Source organism: Hevea brasiliensis, chromosome 16 (assembly GCF_030052815.1).
Source record: "Hevea brasiliensis isolate MT/VB/25A 57/8 chromosome 16, ASM3005281v1, whole genome shotgun sequence".
NCBI classification, from domain to species: Eukaryota; Viridiplantae; Streptophyta; class Magnoliopsida; order Malpighiales; family Euphorbiaceae; genus Hevea; species Hevea brasiliensis.
This window is the reverse complement of record NC_079508.1, coordinates 39,965,535-39,991,494: the sequence shown is the minus strand read 5'-3', so window position 1 is coordinate 39,991,494 and position 25,960 is coordinate 39,965,535. Positions and strand designations below refer to the sequence as shown.

At 28.6% G+C, this 25,960-nt stretch overlaps 3 protein-coding genes and 2 pseudogenes across 4 annotated transcripts; 1 reads left to right on the top strand and 4 right to left on the bottom strand.

Moving 5' to 3' along the window:
• Positions 1-287: 287 nt before the first annotated feature.
• On the bottom strand, positions 288-1,990 carry LOC131174571 (probable mannitol dehydrogenase). Its single transcript, XM_058138283.1, has 5 exons — positions 1,809-1,990; positions 1,556-1,669; positions 930-1,443; positions 687-840; positions 288-597 (listed from the first exon to the last, which is right to left on the bottom strand). Exons 1-5 carry the CDS (start codon positions 1,907-1,909, stop codon positions 392-394), a joined length of 1,089 nt encoding a protein of 362 aa, XP_057994266.1. The 5' UTR covers positions 1,910-1,990; the 3' UTR covers positions 288-391.
• Positions 1,991-2,892: 902 nt separating this feature from the next.
• Positions 2,893-3,531, top strand: LOC131174818 (pentatricopeptide repeat-containing protein At5g10690-like). The gene is made up of 2 exons (XM_058138841.1): positions 2,893-3,070; positions 3,139-3,531. Exons 1-2 carry the CDS (start codon positions 2,945-2,947, stop codon positions 3,295-3,297), a joined length of 285 nt encoding a protein of 94 aa, XP_057994824.1. The 5' UTR covers positions 2,893-2,944; the 3' UTR covers positions 3,298-3,531.
• An 11,495-nt stretch (positions 3,532-15,026) lies between these two features.
• LOC131174409 (probable mannitol dehydrogenase) lies at positions 15,027-16,949 on the bottom strand (annotated as a pseudogene).
• A 1,988-nt stretch (positions 16,950-18,937) lies between these two features.
• On the bottom strand, positions 18,938-22,092 carry LOC131174408 (SCY1-like protein 2 B; annotated as a pseudogene).
• Positions 22,093-23,718: 1,626 nt separating this feature from the next.
• Positions 23,719-25,603, bottom strand: LOC110671761 (E3 ubiquitin-protein ligase SIRP1-like). Of its 2 annotated transcripts, none has more exons than XM_058137524.1 (2): positions 24,913-25,603; positions 23,719-24,090 (listed from the first exon to the last, which is right to left on the bottom strand). In XM_058137524.1, the coding sequence occupies exon 1, from the start codon at positions 25,360-25,362 to the stop codon at positions 24,940-24,942; it is 423 nt and encodes a 140-aa protein (XP_057993507.1). In that variant the 5' UTR covers positions 25,363-25,603; the 3' UTR covers positions 23,719-24,090; positions 24,913-24,939. The 2 variants fall into 2 exon arrangements, with proteins under 2 accessions (XP_057993507.1, XP_057993506.1); XM_058137523.1 differs by having other exon boundaries at positions 24,984-25,603.
• Between the last annotated feature and the right edge of the window lie 357 nt (positions 25,604-25,960).

The following is a 25,960-nucleotide window of genomic DNA, read 5'->3' as shown; positions in this document are numbered from 1 at the left end:
CATTTGCAATTCATTTCTTTTATTTTTCCTTAATTTTTTTTAGTCTTTATTCAGTCAATTTATGTCTCCTCACCCTAGTTTAAGTGTAGTTCTAGACTTTCTTGCTGTCCGAACAGACAGTAGAATGTACGGACTACCTAAAGTAAAGGCGTTACAAGTTTACTAAATGTTGAATCAATATTTTTCATGTTGATAGAAGAGTTGATCCCTTGGACTTTTGCAATGTTTGTGCTTTGTTTAATTTTTAGAATTAAAATTAAAAAAAAAATGCGTTCACTCATATCCAATTTATTAAAATTGCTCCTAACGATATTTTATTATGAGGGAGTAGACCACAAAATCCTCAAACATAACAATTACATAAAAATTGAAATACATATATAAATTAAATTCAGTGGGTAGACTTGATTGTGTTGCTAATATCAATAACAAATCGATATCTAACATCAGCTTTCAACATGCGTTCCATGGCAGTGTTCACATACTCAATTGGGATAACTTCAATGTCTGCTGTTATGTTGTGTTTGGCTGCAAAATTAATCATTTCTTGTGTTTCCTCCATTCCCCCAATGCCACTACCTCCCACCATCTTCCTTCCTGTCAATAGTAAATATATATTTGACATTGTTAATTAATTTTTATTTGAATTATGAGTAAGAAGTAGACATATAGGAATGGACAATTACCCATTAACAAAGGAAAGGCTGCTAGCTCAAGTGGCTTCTCTGGAGCACCAACCAAAATCAGCTTTCCATTAGTCTTCAATAGCCCAATCAAAGGTACTAGAGGGTGCGTTGCAGACACCGTATCAATTATACCATCCATTGTGCCCATTGTAGCCTGTACCAGCAAGATTTATCAGGATCAGAAATTAAGTATACATGCACATAGGCAACTTCTCTTGAGTGTAAATTATAAATTATACGTACCTTCATTTGATCTTGGTCACGGCTAACCAAAAATGAATCAGCACCAAGATGTTCAACAGCCTCCTGTTTCTTGCTAGGTGAGGTGCTAATCACAGTCACCTTAACCCCCATACCCTTGGCAAATTTCACTGCCATATGACCTAGCCCACCGAGGCCAACTACGCCCACATGCATGCCGGGCTTGTCAAGTCCATAATATTTTAAGGGGCTGTACACCGTGATTCCAGCACAAAGGAGAGGAGCAGTAGAATCAAGAGGCAAGGTATCTGGAATACGAACGATGAAGTGCTCATCGGCAACCATGATGTCAGAGTACCCGCCGTAAGTGATGGTTCCGTCATAGTACTTCGCACCATAGGTGAGTATCGTTTCTGCGCAGTAATTTTCAAGATTGTTCGTGCAGTTATGGCAGGAGTGGCATGATCCCACAATGCAGCCCACACCAACTTTATCTCCCACCTTGAATTTTTCCACTTTGCTGCCAACCTCTGTCACCACTCCCACAATCTCATGTCTGCATCATAAAATCACCAGAAAAGATCATTTTTAATATTGGTTGATGGGATTCCAACGCTTAACTTTACACCGTTAAACATTTTAATTGCTAATGTGATCAGAATACGTACCCAGGGACAAGAGGGTAAGTGGAAGTGCCCCATTCATTCTTGACCATGTGAAGGTCCGAGTGGCACATTCCACAGTAAAGAACCTTGAAACAAACGTCTTTCTCTCCTGTTGCCCTGCACAAACATGTCATTTATGGATAATTAGGAAGAACTGGATTATCGAATTTGTTCTCAGACATTTAAGAAAAAGAAGATTTGTTGATTTAAAAAGAGACACAAGAAAGATTTATGGAATTATAAGAAGAAAAAGAACCTCCTGGAGAAGTTGAAGGGAGAAAGGACACCAGATTCGTCTCTTGCAGCCCATCCGAATGCCTGTTTGGGATGCTCTTCTTCTGGCAATTTGGCGACCATTTTTCTTCGCAAGAAATTTAGATGGAAAATACAATATAGCAAAGAGATTTGCAGATGAGTCGAAAGCAGATAGCTTGAATGCTAGCTTCTGGTGATGGGTTAGGGGGTACGTGCCCATCAATATATATAGTAGTTGGAAGTTGAAAGAATCTTGGTTGGGCGATGGAGTGATGACGTATTAGGTGAGCTTTTCCTCTTTGGGCCTTACGTATCGGCTGACCGAAGAGCCAGCCGCAAGACTAGGAAGAAGTCAAAAAAACACAGAAAATTTTAAAATAAGGCTGCTTACCTAATCAAATATGTAATAAAATAATAATTATATCAATTAAATTTAATAAGAGAATAACAGGCTCATTAAAAAAGATCTCATTTTTTTTCAAGTTATTATTATAATTATTTCTGTCTAATGACATCAAAAATTTAAATATTTACAAGTATAGCCTTTTAATCTAGTTCTTTTAATTGTGAACCAATTGATAGATTTTGAAATTTTAATTAAATTTTATTCAATTTTCGAATTAAAATTGGGAGTGTGCCCTTGACATAGATGTCATCACACCTGACATTTTTTTATTATATTTGAGTGAGTACCACATGACATACACGAAATTAAAAAAAAAAAAGTTTAATCATAGAAAGGGTAAACTTGTAATATATCAAATTTCTTCCTGCACTTTCTTCATCCTCCTCCATCACCAACGATGTATCAAATCTAAGCTCTCTAGCCCCTGAAATCAAAACCATAACCCTCTCTCAATATTTCATTCTATTCTTCTTCTTTTTTCGGTCCAATAAGGCATCATATGCTCAAGATTCCTCCTCACAGACACTCTAATCTCAAGCGACTTACCTCCGCATCGTTCAACTCATTCGTTGAAGATAGCTCCAACAAGTGTTTTCTCTTCCTCTTCAAATTCTCATTCCGATTCTCAACCCTAATTCTTGATTAATGATTATCCATTTTGCCTTAATTGATAGATTTTTTAGGAAATTGACGTTGCCAAGAGACAATATGCCAAGCTGAACCCAATTGATATGAATGCAGTGATGGAGGCCTGTGTTTGCTGCTACGATATTAATTCAGTTCTTCGAATATTTTGTGAGATGTTGAAGCCGGAAAGTTGTGGCGTTGATGGGATCACATATGGTACACTATTGAAGGTACTCCCGCTACTTCAAAATTTCCAAACATCAATATGAATCCTTCTTCTTAATTTGCTATTTGAAAGGGTTTGGGAGATGCTCGAAGAATCAATGAAGCATTTCAAATACTTGGTCCCTGGAACAAGGTTTTGTTTTCCCCCAAAACAATAGAATATGTTTTTTGCGTTACCATTACTATCATTGGGCTTACTTCTATTTGCCTTGCTTGCTCTGTTGTAGTGTAGGAGATATATGCTGCACTAATGGCCTTCTTGCACATTATGGTTTTTCACTTCTTGAAGGAGGCAATCCTCCTATCTTGATTGAATGCAAACTTGGCAGAGCAAAATGCAGACAATGATGGAATGTGCTATGCATCAAACTAGTGAAGGGGAAGGAAAAATCATCAACCTGATGATAATAGCTGCTTTGGAGAAGGAAGAAGAAAGAATGAACTTTTAATTTAGGGTATAGGATTATGGAAGTTGCAAATTGAGCCTTTCTTTAGGTTTTTTTTTTTTTTTTTTTTTTTTAACTTGCTATGTGTCATGTAAGACCTACCCAAAATATAATAAAAAATTGTCAGTTGTGATGGCACCTTAGCAGGGCAATCCCCTCCGATTTCAATTTCAAGTCTGAATAAAATTTAATCAAATTTTTAAAATCTGATTAATTGATTCAAAATTAGAAAAAACTTGATTTTATTATTAGTATATATTTTAGAAAAAACATATATATATATATGTTTCTTTGCCATTGAAGAGATTTCTATATGAATATTTTTTTTATCTATTAATTTAATAAATTTTATAAAGATATATTCATAATTTTGATATTATAATTTATTTGTTTAATAAATTATATTTATACTTATAATCATATTTATTATTTATCTTTAAAATTCTATAATTATGTAAAAATATAATTGAAAAATATTTTCTGCATAAAATTATAATTATTAACTAAAATAAAAATAATAATAAAATGATGAATAATTAAAATATTAGTCGGAGATATAGTTACACTGTCCTCAAAATATTTCTAGCACAAGTAAATTTAAATATGAGAACAAAAATATTTTTTAACTAGAGAATTAATAATTTTATCATAACTAAAAGTAATTGAATAATTATAATAAAAAATAATAAAAATTTAATGAAATTTTATTTTTTATTTTTATTAAAATTATTTAATATTGTTTATAATTTGATTATTAAAATTTATATAATGTATATTTGACATCGAAGAGATTTCTATATGAATATTTCTATATCTATTAATTTAATAAATTTTATAATGATATATTCATAATTTTGATTTTGATACTATAACTTATTTTTTTTAATAAATTATGTTCGTACTTATAATCATATTTATTATTTATTTTTAAAAAATTACAATTATATAAAAATATAATTAAGAAATAATTTCTACCTAAAATTATAATTATTAACTAAAATAAGAAAAAATAATAAAATGATGGATAATCAAAATATTAGTTGGAGATGTGGTTGCATTGTCCTGAAAATATTTCTAGCACAAGTAAAATAAAATATAAGGACAAAAATATTTTTTAACTAAAGAATTAATAATTTTATCGTAACTGAAAGTAATTGAATAATTATAATAAAAATTTAATGAAATTATATTTTTTATTTTTATTAAAATTATTTAATATTTTTATAATTTGATTATTAATATTTATATAATGTATATTTGACATCGAAGAGATTCCTATATGAATATTTTTATATCTATTAATTTAATAAATTTTATAAAGATATATTCATAATTTTGATACTATAACTTATTTTTTTAATAAATTGTATTCGTACTTATAATTATATATATTATTTATCTTTGAAATTTTACAATTATGTAAAAATATAATTGAGAAATAATTTCTGCATAAAATTATAATTATTAACTAAAATAAGAAAAAATAATAAAATGATGGATAATCAAAATATTAGTCCGAGATATTGTTATACTATGCTGAAAATATTTCTAGCACAAGTAAAACAAAATATGAGAATAAAAATATTTTCTAACCAAATAATTAATAATTTTATCATAACTGAAAGTAATTGAATAATTATAATAAAAAATAATAAAAATTTAATGAAATTATATTTTTTATTTTTATTAAAATTGTTTAATATTTTTTATAATTTGATTATTAATATTTATATTATGTAACTATAATACTTTCATTTTAATACTTAATTTTTAATATTTATGTATTCAATTTAGATTTTCAATAAAATTAGTTAATATATATAATTAAATATATCATCATTCACAAAAATAAAAAAAAAAGATTAAAAAAAATATATAAAAGTATTATCATCATGATAAGTGGATAAATAATTTTGAAAATATTCAAATTTAATTGAATAAATATAGGTATATATTTTTTGTTTAGCTATAATTATAATATTAAGCTAAATTACTTCTATTGTAAATGATAACAATTATTATAATAATTGAATGACAATCAATGTTATGACAAAAATAATTACTTTGTTTTATTAATTAATTATATAAATTACAATATATATTAATTTCAAGAATGTGAAATCACAAAATAATAGTCACTTTTCTTTAAATTAATGGTCATTAGTAATATTTTATTATTATTATTATTATTATTATTATTATTATTATTATGGAGAGTGAAATGTGACAAATAATATTTTTGCGTAAATGAATTTATAAAAAAATATAAATAATTTCTAAATATTGCATTTAATCACAAAAGACTTTAATTTTTAAAAATTAAATTTTAAAGAAAATAATAATTTAAATATAAAAAATTAAGATAGTAATGTAAGTAATAATGCTAATTAAAAGAAAGATTAAATAATTAAATAATAATTAGTCTAAAAGAGAGTTATTTATAGACAGTAATATGTGGCAAGTTCTATAAGGAAAATGTCACGTGGCATCATTATAAGAATAAATGTCTACTTTATATATAGATGTAGATATAGATATAGATTCATAAAGGGAGAGGGTTGTTTACAGCCATGTAGCTCATTAATTGTAATTAGCACATTGTGCTTTTATTAAATTAAATAATAATAATAATAATAATAATAATAATAATAATAATAATAATAATAATAATAATAATAATAATAATAATAATAATTTATAAAAGTGTTTATATTAACTTACAAGCCAATAAGTTCTAAAACAAAAATACATATTTGCTTATAATATTTTTTGCACTTACAAGCTAAAAAATTAAGGAATCAGCTTTTTATTTTAATGCTTACAAATTAGTTTGATCATGTATTTTATCATATTATTTTTATTTAATTTTTAAAATTTTATTATAGATCTTATATAATATTCTTTTTAGTCATTTTAATTATAAATATGCTTATAAGCTACTCCCTCTATTTATTTTTATCTATTGCATTCAGAAAACCAAAGAGTATTAACTTTTTTTTTTTTCAATTTTACCTTTTTTTCTACTAAATACAGTTTATGTTTATAAAATAAGTAATTATATGAAATAAATGATAATTTAATCAATTACTAGTGTATTTTTATGAAAATGAGGCTATCAAATTATTTCCTTAATCACCATGCAAAATCTAAATGTAACAAATAAAAATAGACGGAGACGGTATTTTACATTGAGCACATCAACTATTTATCAATAACTTATAAATACTTTAATTAAACACATAATTGATTAAAATTTTAATTGCTTACAAGTTCAAATTTGATTATAAGCATTATTTTATAAATTTAATTTCATAAGTTAAGTCAAACACACTAATAATTGAAGACTGAAAAAAAGCTCAATGTGTAAATATAAAAGTCATATCTATGTTAAAGATCTATAAAATTTCTATGTGATATCACTTGCCATAAAAATTAAACTTTAATAATTAACGATTAAATAGGTGTATAACTCCGAAAGGCTTTATTTTCTAAGTAACTAGGGAATTACCCATGCTAATGCACGTTGCTATTAATAATTTTAATTTATATATTTTCTTTTAATTTTAACATATAAATATAATGTAATTTTTTTAAAAAAAATTTATTAATTATTTCAAATTTTAATATATATGTATATATACTTACAATATATTTCTATTATGAAATCTTTATTAAAAAGTTTGAAAAATAAAAATAATAGAAATAAAATTTGAAATAATTAATAAAAGAGTTTGATATATGGCATTCTCTTTTATAGTATTGCCACATGGCATGAAATTTTCTATTATATATAAGTTATAAATTATTTAATAGTTACACTATTAATAATATAATAAGTAACTATTACTAATAATGGTTACTTGTTATAGTATTAAGAGTGTAACTATTAAATAATTTATAACTTACATATAATAAGATAATACCACATGTCACTCTGCCGCATATTAGCCACATTGCAATACAATGGAAGAGAATATCATGTGTCAGACTCTGCCACGTATTACCTACGTAGCAATACCATTGAAGAGAGTGCTACGTGGCAAACTTTATGGAATACATTCCTGCTTTATATATATATATATATATATATATATATTCGAACATCAAAACTAATTCCATACAAGGTGAACTTTCCTTCCTTTATGATAAGCATGCCTTGCCAAAAATACAAAGGCTCTACTAAAAGTTTTGTCATTTTAAATTTTTTTGCCAAATTATCAACAAGTACCCATCAACTTCAATTTGTTACAATACAATTACCTAATTTTATTTTATATTTGAAAAGTCACTCTAACCTACCATATCCGAATTATAAGTTAAAAAAATGAAATTACAAATTTTTCTCATCTCTCTGTTCTCTTTCTCCCTCTCTCCTTTTACTTTCTCCCTCTCTCTCACATTTTTATGGTCAAATTAATTGATAATTATTTACTACTAAACTTATTTCTTATTTATATTTTTCTATTTAATATTAATTTATTATATTATACAACAATGATCTAAAAGTAATGATTGAAAAAAAATATATTATGTTGTGTTAATGGGAAATTATGAGAATATTTTATTTTCGTCAAATTGACAGTAGATCAACTATGCCACATAATTGACTCTCTCTCTCTCTCTCTCTTCTCTCTCACACATTTTGTCTCTCTCTCTCTCTCTCACTCACTCTCACGCACATTCTTTCTCTTTCTTTGTCACATGCACACATTTTACCTTACTCTCTCCCTCCTCTTTCTCACACACATTTTGTCTCTCTTCCTCCTTCACTTGATTTGCCTAGAAAGCCAAAACCCATAAAAGATATATATAAAAAAAAAAATCTGAGAGAAACCTCTAAACCAAAAATCATATCAAAGAAAACAAAATTCAATCCTAATTCACAAACATCATTCAATCAAAGATTGAAACTTCAAAACAATAAATCCAAATTCAACATGACCAAAAATCAAATATCTAACAATTTGAGACCGAAAAATCAACATAATTCAAAATGAAAAAAAAAATTACAATAAAAATAAGAAAAATCGTTATAATCAAGAAATTAAGAACAAGTGTCTTGGCTAGCACCTTCCTTTTACATTTCAACAAAAACAAGAACCTTGGCCAAGTCCCCCACCACCTCCTCTTACGGCTTTGCTGTTGCCATATTGGCTTGCATTGTTGTCGCCTTAGATCCAAATTACCATTTTCAACACAAATTTTATTAGTGGAACTCCATATATTACTCGAAATCTCAAAATGCCCTGATCATAATGGTTTGAAAGAAAGACCTTACCTAAGTTGCGGTACTTGTTGAAATTGAAGCTTTAATTTGATTTGGACAAAGAATAAAGTGTCATAGTGGTTGCTTCCATACTATGTCATACTTGATTTTTCTTATTTATACTCAGTCCACCATAGACCAAGACACAAGATGTATGATGAGACTCATGTATTAAATGTATGGATCCCACGTGTTTATGTCTTAGGTCCTCACTAACAAGTTTGTATCTTAATTCCATGATGGACCGGATCTAGGTGAAAATTCCCTTATGATACATATGCTAGTATGAGTATGTGACTTGATGTTACCGATAAATCCACCTTAATTTAGAAATTTATTTCTCTCACACACATAAAAGTATCTTTTTTTGTGTATCTAATATAAACTTAAGTTTATATGAGAATGAGTTTAATATCCATTAAATTAAATATTTATATTGAGATGTGTTAAAAATTAATTAAAATATGTATATAGGTTGCACAAATCTCTATGTAAATATTTAATTTAATGGTTGATGAGTTTACTCTCATATGAGCTCGAGCTCTCATTGATCCTTTTATTTTTAATTAACACACATTTTTGACGAAATACTCATTAGTGACTTAAAATGAGTAATTTTGCTAGAAGAGACCTCTGAGGCTTTTTATGAATTCTCGAGGTATTTAATGCTCTTTGCAAGTTATTAAATGTTAGTAGATCTTACAATGAAGGCATGGGCTATAAGGTCAACTTCCATTTATAGAGGTCAACCTCGTTACTCATAGTAGAGGTTGTAGGGGCATGGGAATGCTAGTAAAAATTTTAATTAATGAAATCCCAATAAGGATCAAATGGCACTCTTAATAGAATTATGTTTTGGCAAAAAGTCCTTTTAAGGCTCTAACAATTACTCTTAAATTCAAATAAATTTTTGTCAATTTAGTTGATCCTTTTAAGCCCTTGATAATTACTCTTTGAGTCAAATAAGCTTTTGTAGATTTAATTTATTCATTTAAGCCACTATGAATCAAAAGTTTGCTTTTACAAGCCCCCACTTGACACTATATGTGCTCCATTAAACCTAAGTCTAGCTGTCCAGTGTCACTGGGTCATGCAGCACCTAAAGCTCCTCTTCTACATCTAGTATGAGCATTGAATTCAGCACTGGACATGCTAAATGAAGGTAACAATACACAACACACATATTTTCAATAATTTTTCTCTTGTTGATATAATTAAGTTGTAGAAAGAGAGAGTAAGAGAGTAGTAGAGAGTTTAGCTCTTAGGTTATGTAATAAAAATGGATGTCAACTAAATATCTGTCCATCACATTTAAGTCAAGTGATAGATATTAGGCCTCTTTGACCTAAATTTTCAATATTTTGACTCTATGAGCAATTGTTATGGGTTTAAATGGATCAACCAAGTAGACAAAGATTTATTTGACTCTAATAGTAATTGTTAAGGGGCTTAAGTGGATTAAATAAATTGAAGATGGTTTATTTGACTCAAGAATAATTGTCAGGGCCTTAAATGGATAAACTAAATTGATAAGAACTTGTTTGACTCTAAGAGTAATTGTCAAGGGCTTAAAAATTTTTTTTTGCTTTATATTTATAAAAAATTTGAAATTATAAAATTTAAATAAAATGAATTTTAACTATAAAATTTCTATCATATTGTAGAGCTCTATAGCTTTTAAAAAGATACTTGCAAAAGGGGAGAATATATTCAATTTAAGATTAGAAGAGTGAAAGGTTTAGTGGGAAGAGGAATGGAGAAGAATTCAACGTTGATGTTTGAAATTGTAGTAAAAGGCAAACCAAACTATGCATGAAATTCCTTGCAAGTGTAATAGTAACTTTTCTAAGGTTTAGGCTTCATTTCTTTTGTGAAAACTAACTTGTATATGAAAAATATTTTTCTATTCTTATCTAAATTGAAATTATTGTTTGCTTAACTCTTTGTTTAATGCATTTTTATTTGGTAAAATGTTCAATTTAGCTCCTGTACTTATTGGGCAAGTTCAATTTAGTTCATTTTAACTTTTTGCCCAAAATTAGTCTAAAAGTTTCAATTTAAACTCAATTTAGCCCAAAAATGTAAATTTATAGGCTAAGTTTCTTGATTTAAATTAAAAATCAAGAAGTTCAATTTCTTAATTATGGGACTAAATTTCTTGATATTTCTTGATTCAACCCAAAATTTAAGAAGCTCAATTTCTTGATTTTCTTTATTTTTGGGCTAAATTGATCATAAATTGAAACTTCTACATTAAATTTGATACAAACTTAAAAATAGACTAAATTGAACTTCCTGTGTAATTGAGCTTTAATCTATTTTTATTTTACCACTATAATTGGTGTTGATTATGCATGCTTTGTGATAAATAAACCAAGTCATAAATTAAAAGGTAAATTCATTTGGAATCAATTTTATATTTTATGTGGTAAAATTATAAGTGGTATAATTTTATGGTGTCATGTTGGAAGTTCTTCAAAATATAGATAAAATGTCAACTTTAGGTTAAGATTTCTTTCTCCAACAACAAATTCTATTTAATTATAAACTCAAGGCTGACTTGCTTCCTCTCTTTCTCAAAATGGAGAAAGAATACAAGGGGTATGATAGTAAAGTGATGGTGGCCATAGATTGAAAGCAAGTCCATGGATTGAACATTATTAGCAATGTTCAAGAACGAAATAAGAAAGTCATATTGGGTCTTTTTGGAGAAAGCTAAGAATATGTGTGCTAGTCGAGGGCTCATTTATCTTTTCTATCTCTACCTTATTTTCACTTTCAATCTTACTAGCATAATGTCCATGCTATATGTGGATAATTTATAATTTCTATTTTTTAATTTAATTTTTAATTACATTCTAAATAAGAAAAATTATTACTATTAAATTAATTTTCAAATAAAATTTCTCTCTTATTTAATTTAATTTGAATAAATTTTTACATGTTATAATAATAAATTTTTAATTAATTTATCGTGTAATTAATTAAAATACCTATATATATATATAGTAGTTTACATGATTACTTTGTTTAAAATGTAATAAAATTACTTTATTTAAAAAATAATTTAAACTTCATAAAATTTTTATATTTTATCTCATAATTTATGTAAATAGATATTTATTTTTTATTGATTACAGAAAATATATTAGATTAATGAAAAAATAATGTTATTTTACAAATATATAAATATAATATTTTTTGTTATTAATATAATAAAAAATATATTAAATTACTAATAATGAATTAAATTATTTAATTTTAATAATAATGAAAATATATAACATTATTATTAATTAAAAATAACATTTTATTATATTATTTTTTAAAATTACTACATCTTTAAATTTTTTAAAGTGTAATTTTTTTATTAATATGATATATTTTTTATAAAATAATTTTTTTACAAAAACGGTTATCGTTTTATATAAATTTATGATATAAAATAAATACATTTCATAAAAATTAAAATTTTAAAATATCATCATTTTCTATTGATGTAATAAATGTTAAAAATATATATTATTTTTCAAAAGACTGATCCCATAGTTTTGATATTGTAATTTTAATTTTTTTAATCATCTTTACTTGTAGCTAAATTTTTAATATAATCATATTTATAATCTATTTTTAAAATTTTACTTCTATATAAAAATATAGTTGAGAGATAATTTATGTATAAAAATTTAGATATTTAATTAAAATTTGAAAATAATAAAAAATAGAACAAATTAAAAAAAAGATATGTAGTGAGAGGAGAGTGGTTGATATGTATCAAATGTATCATATGACATACTATATATAAATAAACAAATGAAAATCACTAAAATAAAAATTTAATTTTATAACTAAATATTATTTAATTGAAAAACGTTAGTAAAAACATTCAAATTTAATTTTTTTTAACAGTAAAATATTTCCCATTTACTTGGCCGTTTCAATTTAATTAAGAAAGTAAAATAAAAATAATATTAAATTATTAACACAGAAAATAATATATACAAATTATAAATAAGTCAAATTTCTATATTTTATCTTTTATAACTTTTATCTAGACTACATTTTCTGTCTCTCAAATTTTTTAACAAAAATTTCATAATAAAAATAAAAAAATATAACAATATAATAAAAATATTTATTAAAAATATGAAATAATTTAATGTTGATTAAATTATATGATAGTTGATTATGATATCATAAATTAATGGCCAAATTTCTTTAAATTAATGACTATTATTATTATTATTATTATTATTATTATTATTATTATTATTATTATTATTATTATTATTATTATTATTATTATTATTATTATTATTTAAGAATGATATGTGATAAATAATATTTTTACATAAATGAATTTATAAAAAAAATAATATAAATAATTTGTAAATTTTGGATTTAATCATAGGTTTTAATTTTTTTAAAATCAAAACTTAAAAAAAATAATAATTTAAATAATAAATATTAAAGTAGTATTATAAATGATAATGTTAATTAAAAGAGAAATAAAAAAATTAAATAATAAATAATATAAAAAAGGGTTATTTATAAAAGGTGGCATTCCCTTATAAATACGTTCCTACTTTATAATAATAATAATAATAATAATAATAATAATAATAATAATAATAGCTACTTATTATAATATTAAAGTGCAATAATTAAATAATTTGTAACTTATATATAGATAATTAGGGAATTAATAATTTAATCATAATTTAAAGAAATTATATAATTAATTAATAAAAAATAGAGAGAAATTAATGAAATTACTTCGGACATATATATATAATTTAAAAAATTAATATTAACCAAAGTAATAATATTAATTATTTATTAATTATACTATAAAAATATCAAAAAATAATAAAAATTAAATATTAATATAAATTTCTTGCTTACCATAACTATGAAACTAAAATTTTATTTCATTTTTTCATAATTCATTATACATGTAGCATTTATTATATAATTGAAAATATGTCTTTATTAAATACTTACTAAAATAAGATAAATAAAAATAAAATAACATTAAAGTAAATTAAAATTTATTAAATATAATTAAAATTTATTACATATATAAAAAGGAGAGAGATGTCAAAGTATTTAACTCTATATGACTACTTTTATAGTATAATTTTAAATAATTTTATTAATTTTAAAATATATAATTCTTAAATTTTTATAATTAAATAAAATAATTAAAAATTTAAAAATCATTAAGTGAGAAATTTTTAAAATTATTGAAATATATCTAATATTTTCAATTAATTATCCATAAAAATTATAGTAACAATGATAATAGTATATATATTTAATGGTAATAGTAATGGTAATAATACTTACATTAATTATTATAATTATTAAATATAATAATTTCTATATGGTAAGTGTCACATGGCAACATTAAAATCTATAAAGCGATGTAGCAGTAGGAAAGGAAAATCTTCTTACTTTATAATGCTACGTGGCAGTATCAAAATTTAGAATGTCACATAACAATAGTAAGGAAAAATCTCTCTATTATATATATATATATATATATATATATATATATTGATTTTTGATTTTTTCAATTCTGTATTCAATAATGAGGGATTTTTGTTTTCAAACTCCAAAAAATAAAAGTGGAGACAATTATAGAAACTAGGGAGCTTAGAGAGTTGATATACAATTCTGTTAAAAATTGGAAAATTAATATGCTTGTTCCGGGTAATGAAGGTGGAGCTTTAAAAAGGCTAGTATTTGGTACATTTTCTCTTTAATGAACCATATATATGACTAATTTCAAGAAAATCTATTAGGTAATCTGCATTTCTAACAGGATGATTGTACAAGTTTTGGTGCTGATTGATATTTTTCTTGCAAAGCAACAATTGTCGATACAGGGCTTGTCTAGGTAGTGTAAGAAACTATTGCCTGAATAATGCCAAGTGCCCTGTTTTTGTTGTGAAGAAACCAAAATGAAAGAGAGCATTAACCCATGTCAAGCATTGAACTTTTCTCCTGCCGAATCAATATTTTTCCTTGTATATATGCACTACCAAAGATGTGTTATCATTATAAATTACTTGAAGTCATCTATGATTTGTTGTGCCTTGTTTTGCTTATTATTTTTTTTTCTAGTGCTTGCTTTTTTATCTATCAGTTTACTAAATGTTGAATCAATATTTTTCATGTTGATAGAAGAGTTGATCTCTTGGACTTTTGCAATGCTTGTGCTTCGTTTTATTTTTGGAATTACAATTTATGAAAAAAAAATGTCATTCACTCAAATCCAATTTTATTAAACAATGCTCCTCGTGATATTATATTATGAGGGCATAGACTACAAAATCCTCGAATGTAACAATTACTTGAAAATTGAAATACATTTATATATCGAATTCAGTAGGTAGACTTGATCGTGTTGCCAATATCAATGACAAATCGATATCTAACATCTGCTTTCAGCATGCGTTCCATGGCAATGCTCACATACTCAATTGGGATAACTTCAACGTCTGCTGTTATATTGTGTTTGGCTGCAAAATTAATCATTTCTTGTGTTTCCTTCATTCCCCCAGTGCCACTACCTCCCCCAATTTTCCTTCCTGTCAATAGTAAATATATATTTGACATTGTTAATTAATCTTCATTTGAATTATGAGTAAGAAGTAGACATATAGGAATGGACAATTACCCATTATCAAAGGAAAGGCTGCTAGCTCAAGTGGCTTCTCTGGAGCACCAACCAAAACCAGCTTTCCATTAGTCTTCAATAGCCCAATCAAAGGTGCTAGAGGGTGCATTGCAGACACTGTATCAATTATACCATCCATTGTGCCCATTGCAGCCTGTACCAGTAAGATTTATCAAGATCAGAAATTAAGTATACATGCACATAAGCCAACTTCTCTGAGTATAAATTATAAATTATACGTACCTTCATTTGATCTTGGTCACGGCTAACCAAAAATGAATCAGCACCAAGATGCTCAACAGCCTCCTGTTTCTTGCTCGGTGAGGTGCTAATCACAGTCACCTTAACCCCCATAACCTTGGCAAATTTCACTGCCATATGACCTAGCCCACCAAGGCCAACGATGCCCACATGCATACCGGGCTTGTCAAGTCCATAATATTTCAAGGGGCTGTACACTGTGATTCCAGCACAAAGGAGAGGGGCAGTAGAATCAAGAGGCAAGGTATCTGGAATACGAATGATGAAGTGCTCATCAGCAACCATGATGTCAGAGTACCCGCCGTAAGTGATGGTTCCGTCATGGTACTTTGCACCATAGGTGAGTATCGTTTCTGCGCAATAATTTTCAAGTTGTTTGTGCAGTTATGGCAGGAGTGGCATGATCCCACAATGGCGCCCACACCAACTTTATCTCCCACCTTGAATTTTTCCACTTTGCTGCCAAACTCTGTCACCACTCCCACAATCTCATGCCTGCATTACAAATTCACCGGAAATGATCATTTTTCATATTTGTTGATGGGGTTCCAACACTTAACTTTACACCGTTAAACATCTTAATTGCTAACGTGATCAGAATACGTACCCAGGGACGAGAGGGTAAGTGGAAGTGCCCCATTCATTCTTGACCATGTGAAGGTCTGAGTGGCACATTCCACAGTAAAGAATCTTGAAACAAACGTCTTTCTCTCCTATTGCCCTGCACAAACATGTCATTTATGAATAATTAGAAAGAACTGGGTTATCAAATTTATTCTCAGACATTCAAGAAAAGGAAGATTTGTTGATTTAAAAAGGGACACAAGAAAGATTTATGGAATTATAAGAAGAAAAAGAACCTCCTGGAGAAGTCGAAGGGAGAAAGGACACCAGATTCGTCTCTTGCAGCCCATCCGAATGCCTGTTTGGGATGCTCTTTCTCTGGCAATTTGGCTACCTTTTTTCTTCGTATGAAATTTAGATGGAAAATGCACTAGCAAAGAGATTTGTAGATGAGTCGAAAGCAGATAGCTTGAATGCTAGCTTCTGGTGATGGACTAGGGGGGGTACGTGCCCATCAATATATATAGTAGTTGGAAGTTGGAAGAATCTTGGCTGGGCGATGGAGTGATGACGTATTGAAACTCTTTGGGCCTTACGTATCAGCTGACCGAAGAGCGAGCCGCAAGACGAGAAAGCAGTCCAAAAAACAGAAAACGCGGTGCTCAAGAAGTTTATTTATTTATTAATTTTAACTAAATTAATAGGGTGTTATGTTATTCTGAGCATCATGGAAATAAGGCTGTTTACGTAATCAAATATGTAATAAATTATACTATTTATTTTATTATTTTAAAAATATTGAATATAATAAAATAATAATTATATTACGTAATCAACCATAAGAGAGTAACACAGCCTCGTTCGGAAAGATCTCGTATTTTCGTCAAGTTATTATTATCTTTTTTTTCATATTTTCAACGAATAATTGCTTCTCTTTCACAATAATCTGATTCATGATTTTATGCTTCGAGTTATATAAAAAGATTTGAAGATCCTTGATTGAGAGACATTTTATTAATTATTAATTTTATTAATTTATTAATTTTAATGGTTTTTTATCTTATACAGAGTCAATGATAGACATATAAATTTAGTTAAAGGTCTAATTAAAATATATTATCTATAAAAATATTACACATAAAATAAACATAAGTTAATAAGAGAATTTTTAATAAAAAATTAATAAACTGTTACAATTAATTGAATTATAATGATTATCATTTATTATTCGTTAAATAAAATTTATTCATAATAACTTTATTATCAATACTTTTAAATATATCTATTTTAATATGAGTCATCAAATAATCATTTAGTAGCTCATTATTACAAAGTGAATTAAACATTTCATAAAACTATTAATATATATTTCATAATTTCAGCATGACCGAACTAGAATGACAAAAATTAGTTAATAATATTGTTAGGCAATAAAAAAAAAAAGAGCATATAAGGGAGGAGTGTGCTCGACTAACTCATATCCAAAAAGTTATAAAAGGAAGGAGTGTTTAAGACTATATAAGAGGTACAATACTTTTATCCTAAATTATTATGAAATCTTAAAACACTCTCTGATGCTCAAAATTGAATATCTAGAACAACAAAGAGATAGATTTTATTATATATTTTATATTTTAATTTAAAGAGAATTGGACTTAAGCAACAGAATTCTTAAATCTTTAATAGAAATTATATATATACACACTCAAATATATAGCTGTGTAATTGAAGTAAGAAAGCTCATAAACAAGTATGCAATTGTACCCAAGTCATTGGTGCTCATTATTCATTAATCATCTCAAAAACATAGAATTTCTTTATACTTTGGAGAGGCAAAGTCGCTGGGTTTTGTTGAGGAAATTAACTCTGCAATTATGCTGGTGGACTAGAGAAACTTAAGGAGTTTGCCAAATTACTAATATACCCTTGCAAAATATGAAATTCCAGGGGCCCAAATGCTCCCCCTCCTTAGTGTAGGCCTGTTACTGTATGCAGTATTTATTATTATTATTATTTTTGATAGGTACGTCGTCTGTATTGTTTTACAAATTTTAATTTACATAGTGCGGTATGTTCCTCTGTGAAATTAGCGAGTCAATCCTTTTGTATCTTTTCTTTTGTATAAAAGATTTAAAGAGTTGTCACATCACTTTAGAGACCTATCTCCTATCTTAAAAGGATTTCATTTAAAATTAGCTAATTCCATTATGCTCTGTTTGTAATAATAATTTATTTCATATTTGATATTCAAGAGAGTCCGCGCACGCACGCACACACACACATATATATATATATATATTAAAAGTATTTTTAAGTTTAATTTAATTTATTTTTAATTTTTTTTATTTAAATTAATTTAAAAATTTGAAACTCAATTTAATTCAAAAATTAAGAAAATTAAGTTTTTATTTTTAAATTTAAATCAAATTAAACTTTTTTAATTTAAATAAAAAAAATTTACTTATAAATTTTAACTTTTTATTAAATTAAATTTCTGCGTTAATTAAAAAAAAACAAATTAAACTTAAATAAAAAAATTATCAATTAATTTAGACAAAAAGTTAAAGGAAAAAAATTGAACATTTTGCCTTAAAAATATGGACAAAAGTAATTTGATATTATCAACTTTTATATAAGCTAGAAATTATTATTTGAATAAAGAAATATTTATTTTTCATTTTATCATTTCTAAACCAGTTGCTGGAACTGGAATTGTTTTGAAAAATAAATTTCCAGCAAAAACTATTTCCAAACATCAAAAAGCCAAACTGTTCCAACTAAACAGCATAACATAATTTAAAAAAAAAAAAAGAACTAACAAAAAAAGAAAAGAAAAGGGTCAGTCAGAATAAGCTACAAACTCACAAAAATCACTCGACACACCATGCCATCCATTCACTATGGCCATCGACAATTCTCGCCCCAAATGAACTTAGAATCCATCGTTTTTAACATAAAATCCAACTGCCTCACTGCATAGAATGGCTCATGGCTACTTGAACCTCTCCTTTCTTTTCTTACCCCTCCTTGCATGTGGTAGAGGCAATCCAGTCCATTACAGCAAGTCCAAAAGGGATGGCTGTTCCGACTGTGGTTTGGCATGGGTAGATCTTGAAGTAGAAGTGGCCCCTCTTCCTATTCCTCTTCCTCTGCCCACAGCAGTTTATGGTGGCGGAGCAAGTTTAGGTGCAAGCTGCTCGGTTTTGCTGGAACCAAATATTGATCCAAGATCTGTTGATTTCTTATCATTATATGGACCCAAAGTAGATATACCTTGATTTTGTTTCATGAAACCAATTGAATTCTGAGGATTATGACCACTACTCAAACTACAAGAACTCATTGTAGAAATCCCTTGGTTTGATTTCAACAGCTCAGATGAACTTTGGTTGCTAAAGGCCCAGCTATTATTTCCATTAGCTTGGAAGTTCATACTGTTGGGCGTGCTCGCATTCAAGCTGGTACTGTAATTGTTTCCCATTGATCCCAACAAAACATTATTAGAAGTTCCAGATGCACTGGAAGTACCACTAGGTCTTGGAGGCCAATTAGCAAAAGGATCTAGACCATCAAAACTTGAAGAAGATGATGCTCCCGTGTTCAATTGCTTATCAGCATCACGTAACTGAGGGGTTACACCTGAAGATGCCTGAGGAAGCCATTCTATGTCAACTGGAGGGCATGATGCAGTTGTTTGCTGACCAGGTACAGCAGAGATCAAGTAAGATTCTGATTGCAAAGTAGTTAATTGACTTGGCTGATTACTCAAAACAGAGGTAGTTTACAATGGCCTGCTTGTAGAAGGCTGGTTTCTAGCGGTAGGTCCTTTTGAGACAGGACCCCAATCCTCATCCCATGAAGAGCTACTTTTTGAAGCCGGAGCAACAGTTCCACTTGTTTTACTCAAGGCTTGAGACTGAAGCCCAATGGGAAAAGGTGCCGTCATTACCTCTGGAATTCCAGAATCAGTAACTGTAACTCCTGTTTTTATTTTTTCTATTATCCTATAATAAGCTCAAACCATTATAAAAATTAATAAAATAAAAATGATAATGTCATTAGTATATGCAAATAGACATAAAGATATTACTAACATTTAACAAGAAAATAAAAAAAATGATTAAAATGGCGATTTACAGCTATAAGCCCTTACCTTTTTACATTAGTTTTAGATGAATTAACGAATCATATACAAGAGAGTATACCTTAGTGCATGATGTTTGCGGATGATATAGTTCTGACAGATGAGACGCAAGAAGGAGTTAATAGAAAATTAGAACTTTAGAGAAGTACTCTAGAGTTAAAGAGTTTTAAGTTAAGTAGAACGAAAATAGAATATATACATTGTAAGTATAGTAAAGGCCGAACTGGTGATAGGAAAGGAATTAGTTTGGATGGAGTGATATTGTCCCAAAGTAATCATTTTAAATATCTCGGCTCAGTACTTCAAGTAGATGGGGATGTGAGGAGGATGTTAGTCATAGGATTAAAACTGTATGGCTGAAGTGGAGACGTGCCACGGGAATTTTACGTGATCGCAAGATTCCCAATAAGTTGAAAGGAAAATTTTACTGTACAGCCATACGACTGGCCATATTATATGGTAATGAGAATGTGTCTAAGATAAGAGTTGCAGAGATGAAAATGTCAAGATGGATGAGTGGCCATACTAGACTAGATAAAGTCCGTAATGAGAGTATTAGAGAAAAGGTAAGAGTGGTACCAATTGAGGATAAATTGAGAGAAGAGAGATTGAGGTGATTGGGTCATGTGAAGCGTAGACATACGGAGGCTCCAGTTAGATAAGTAAAGTACATTAGGGTAGAAGATAGAAAGAAAAAAAAAGGGTAGACCTAAACTGAATCAGAGGAGAGTAGTACAACATGAACAAGAATCATTACACATTTCCGAGAATTTAACCCAAAATCGTTTAGAGTGGAAAAAGAGAATCCATATAATCGACCCCAAATTTTTGGAATAAAGGTTTAGTTGAGATGAGTTGATTAAAATGGCGATTTAACTTGCATGTGGATATAAGCAGAGAGGAAAGAATTTTTCGAATTCATGGTAAAAAAAAAAATTATTGTTGTACCTGAGGATATCCTTTACAAAGAGCATATATTTGGCAAACTGCTGAACATTTAATTGTTGGAAAGTGAGAAGAAGGAAAAGTAGAGGAAGGACATACTCTGCCACAAATTCTACTCCATACTGACAAGAATTAAGCAAAAGGACAATGACTGAGATTCTTCTACATATAACCAATGAAGGGAAACTAATACTCGTGTAAGGAAACTCTATTACCTGCTTAAAAATTGAATTTGCAACTTCAGGGGTACACATAAGGGCAGGAGCACGATAGTCAACAGCTGTACAACATTGAATTGTTTGCAAGATTTATAGAACAACATATTTATCGAGTGTGTGAACAAGAACCCCAAAGCATAACAGAGCATTGACTCTTACAATAGAAACAAATTCCAAGCTTTTGATTAATATATGCAATTCACCCAAAAAGCATGGATGCATCACGAATCTCTCACAGGTACAACTTTTCTCTTTAGGTGTTCACATGAACAGACCAACTCATTAGAATCAGCTACATTAGCAGAAAGATCAAAACAAAATAATTGAATATGAATGATAAATAAATACAGAAACAAGCATACTACAGCAAGGGTTGTTTTTAGTGCTAATCCATGGACACAAGGCAAAATTGAATGTGTCACTAGCTGCAAGGAATAAAGTATAATTGAAAGACAGAGAGATATGATATGGACTTTGGAAACCCACCACTGGTAAAGCATGCCATGAAGAAGAAAATATCGATTACTTAGCAATGTCATTCTTTTTCCTTCTCTCTTACATTGCTGCAATATACACATAAACAGCTAATAAAGGAATATGACACCCATAATTGTGCAAATTCTAGAATGAAATGACAAAGCCTACCTCCCATCAGCATATTTTATTATGCCAGTTTATACAGTTTTTTATTTTTTAAGACAAAAAAAAATATTATTAATCTGCACAAAGGTGCAAAGGGATACAAGCTCAAAATTAAGGCAGGCTTACACACATGAAAAGGAACCTGCTTAATCAGAAACAATATGTTCATTAAAAGATATCTGTTCCAAAGACCAAAAAAAAAAAAAAAAAAAAAAAAAAAAACCTTGCTTCCTTCTAAGGAGACTGTCGGTGATTAAGATCCTCTATGAGATGCTTCACAGAAAAAAGCTACTTTAGATGGATTCTCATATTTCAAATGCGTCTACATGAAAAATTAAGCTTTCCATCAGGATTGAAAGCCTCACTTACCTTATCAATGAAGGGCTTAAAATAAAACCATTCTGATTTTCATTGTCCACCTAACAGTATCCTCCCTGATCCACTAATTTTTCATACCATCCACAACTGGAAAAACCAGAGAAGAAATAAAGCTCCCACTATTGTATTCAGTTAAGATTGGCATCCTGTGATATATTCCTGTTTATAACATTCGTGCAAAAACTGTTCAAGTTCTCACAATAGCTAGCAAAAAAGTTATTGGATTTGAATTTAAAAGTGGGATCAATATGTTGAATATCATTGCAGAAAACAAAATATAGAGCTGAGCCCCCATCTCAAAGAAAATCGACACCTATTTTGGACGCCCATCCATTAAGCTTCTCAGTGACAACCTTCCTCCACAAATAGCTTTCATAGCCCTGACAGGTCAGACATTTTTAATGTGCCAAAGGATCACGCATGAATTAACATGTCAAAGGATCACACATGAATTAATATGTCAAGCACCATGAACAAGAATCGGTTTGAAGAATTGCATACTATTTGCTATAGTATGCATATGTGAAATCTATATGAAGGAAAAAGCTAGGCAAACATTGAACTTTAGTTATTAAGATGCCAAAAATGATTGCTGCTCAATTTGATAACGATCAGTGACATTGCTTCCTTGGCCTGACTAAAAGTCCCTTAGAAATGATGCAAAACGGATCTTGTTCCATCTTTCAGGCTTGATCAGAGATTCTCTAAAAAATCCAATTAAGAGTTTGAAATACTATCAAAAATCCATTCTTATTAATCATCGATTATGACGCCTTTTTCTCTGCAATCTCGAATAATGTCTTTTAGGCGTTTTTATTTGTTGCTATTCAAATTGGATTATATGACTTTGCTCCTTTCATCATTTTTCTTGTTACCTTTCTCTCTCTCTCCTTTGATATTTTAAGATGTTCCTCATAAGCCATGAAACACTTTTAATCAACCTACAGAAACTCCTAAAATCTGCAGGGAAAAAAGAAAGCATATTGACAATACTTAAAAAAAAAAAAAAAACCAGTCATATAAAAAAAAAACACAATGATACAATTGAAATGAACAACAGATTGAATAGATCCCCAATAAAAATAATTGTTACATTTTAGAACATAAATAAAAGAATTTTTCATTTCCACTCTATGGCATCAATTTGAACTTATAGTTTCTGGATTATGATTGTCAATCACCATGTAATTGTCATATTAGGACACTGCTGCAAATTTTCACCAGCTTCCTAGGCAAGGATGAAAGCAACCAATATATGAAAATGAAAATATGCATTCACATACATGAATAGAATATGTTGTCTGCATAAACACATGCAGGCACACAAATCTATACAAATGGCAATCACCTGAACATCGAGTTGCTTAGCAAGAGACGCAGATTTTTCAGGACTTCCTCTTGAATGCCCAGATCAGTATCATCATAAGCTCGAACGAGCAACGGCAGGACATGGAATATTAAGTTCTCCTGAGTAGTCTACAACAATTAGAGAAGACACAACATCAGTATTGAGTATGATTCATGCTGACAAAAATATTTATAAATGCTATAAAGGAGGGGAGAGGCGGAAAGTAAGACACTGAAGGAAAAGGGCCAAAAACAAAGAAGCTATTTAAATTTTATAATCCGTGATTCAGCTAAGAAACTCTCATATAGAATAAGAGAAAATAAATCCATATGCCAGCCATGTTCATTGCTACATGTCAACATAATATTGCCATCAAGCTTGCTCCTTTAGAAGGCGAATTTTAGAGACAAAATTTTCATAAGTTGACATGATTATAGAATTTTAGCACCAAGGCCCTAGGAGCCTAAAAACCCTTTTTAGTTTGAAAAACAAAAATTACAAGGACAAAGTCCTGCAAATAGAGATCCTACGGAACAGAAATTATAACCAACATTTTTGCAATAAGCTGATCTCGAGACTCATGTCTACAATCTTATAGCTGCAAGCCCAAAATTTTTAAACATCAGGAATTTATATTAGTAATTGAAGTCATCAGCAAAAGCATTAATGCAATCAGTAATAACTAACTTCCCAATCACATTCAAGAATAACCATGCGCAGAAGCATACATCATATTTAAATCACACTTATTAACTACATATATAATTAATCTATTGCAATCACCATAATTGATGAACTTTGACAACCTATTAATCCCTTTTATTAATGAAGAGACTGTCTTTGACAAATCAAAAACTATGATATTGGTGACATAATTAAGTCAATTGCATCTCTGCAAATAATCAATTATCCCATTTATGAGTAATTAATCAATTACAAGTAATCATTACCATCCAATTCACTTATCCAGCGATCGATCAACACAATCGACAAAGAGGGCATGTCTTAGTCTTAGTCTTACTCTTCTTCAGCCGCTCCATGATGCAGTTGCCGTGGTAGACATGAGAACACGGCAACCGCCTAGCTTCCGACTCGATCGACAATTGGCCCAAGCAAATCGAGCACACCAAACCGGATTCTTCGATTCTGATCACCTCGAGCTTTTCAAAGAGTTGGGCACTGGCGGGCTGTGTATTTGGACCATCTTCATCAGTAGCTAATTCCGCCATCGCCAAAGCATCTTCGTCGTTGCCCATCAAAACCAGTAGCGGCAAGCGCAACGCAGGGGAGGACTCTTGGGAACCTGAGAGTCGCCCCATGAAACCCTTAAGCTCGTCACCCAAGAAAGACTCAAATTCTTCGTTATCCCCGAAGAGAAGAGTAGAGAATAACTGAGACATTTTCGAAAGCAGTACGAAGAAGAAGAAGGAGAAGTAGAAGGAAAAGGACGATGAGTTGCTTGACAGATTGTGTTAAAGAGAATAGTGCGAAGAACAAGTGGAAGAGACGAAGACGAGGAAGATGAAGAAGAAAGTAATTTAGTAGATTTCGTATCCTACAAGGACATGGACTTGCACTGTTAACCCTAACCATCAACGGTATAAAAACTGTTGGTCTCCGGCTTTACAAGTCGGTTCCTGGACACCTAAACCTTTGAACTCTGGAGTAATATATATATATATATATATATATATATATATATATATATATATATATATATATATATATATATATATTTCTTTGCCATTATTAAAATATGACAGTGCTAATTACAAAAAATAAAAATAAATAAAATAAAATTCTGAAAATACATAAATTATTGATTAGACATATCTTGACTAATAGAGTGTAAAATTTATTAATGACATTGAAGAGATTTCTATATGTATATTTTTTTATCTATTAATTTAATAAATTTTATAAAGATATATTCGTAATTTTGATACTATAACTTATTTTTTCAATAAATTATATTCCTAACTATAATCATATTTTTTA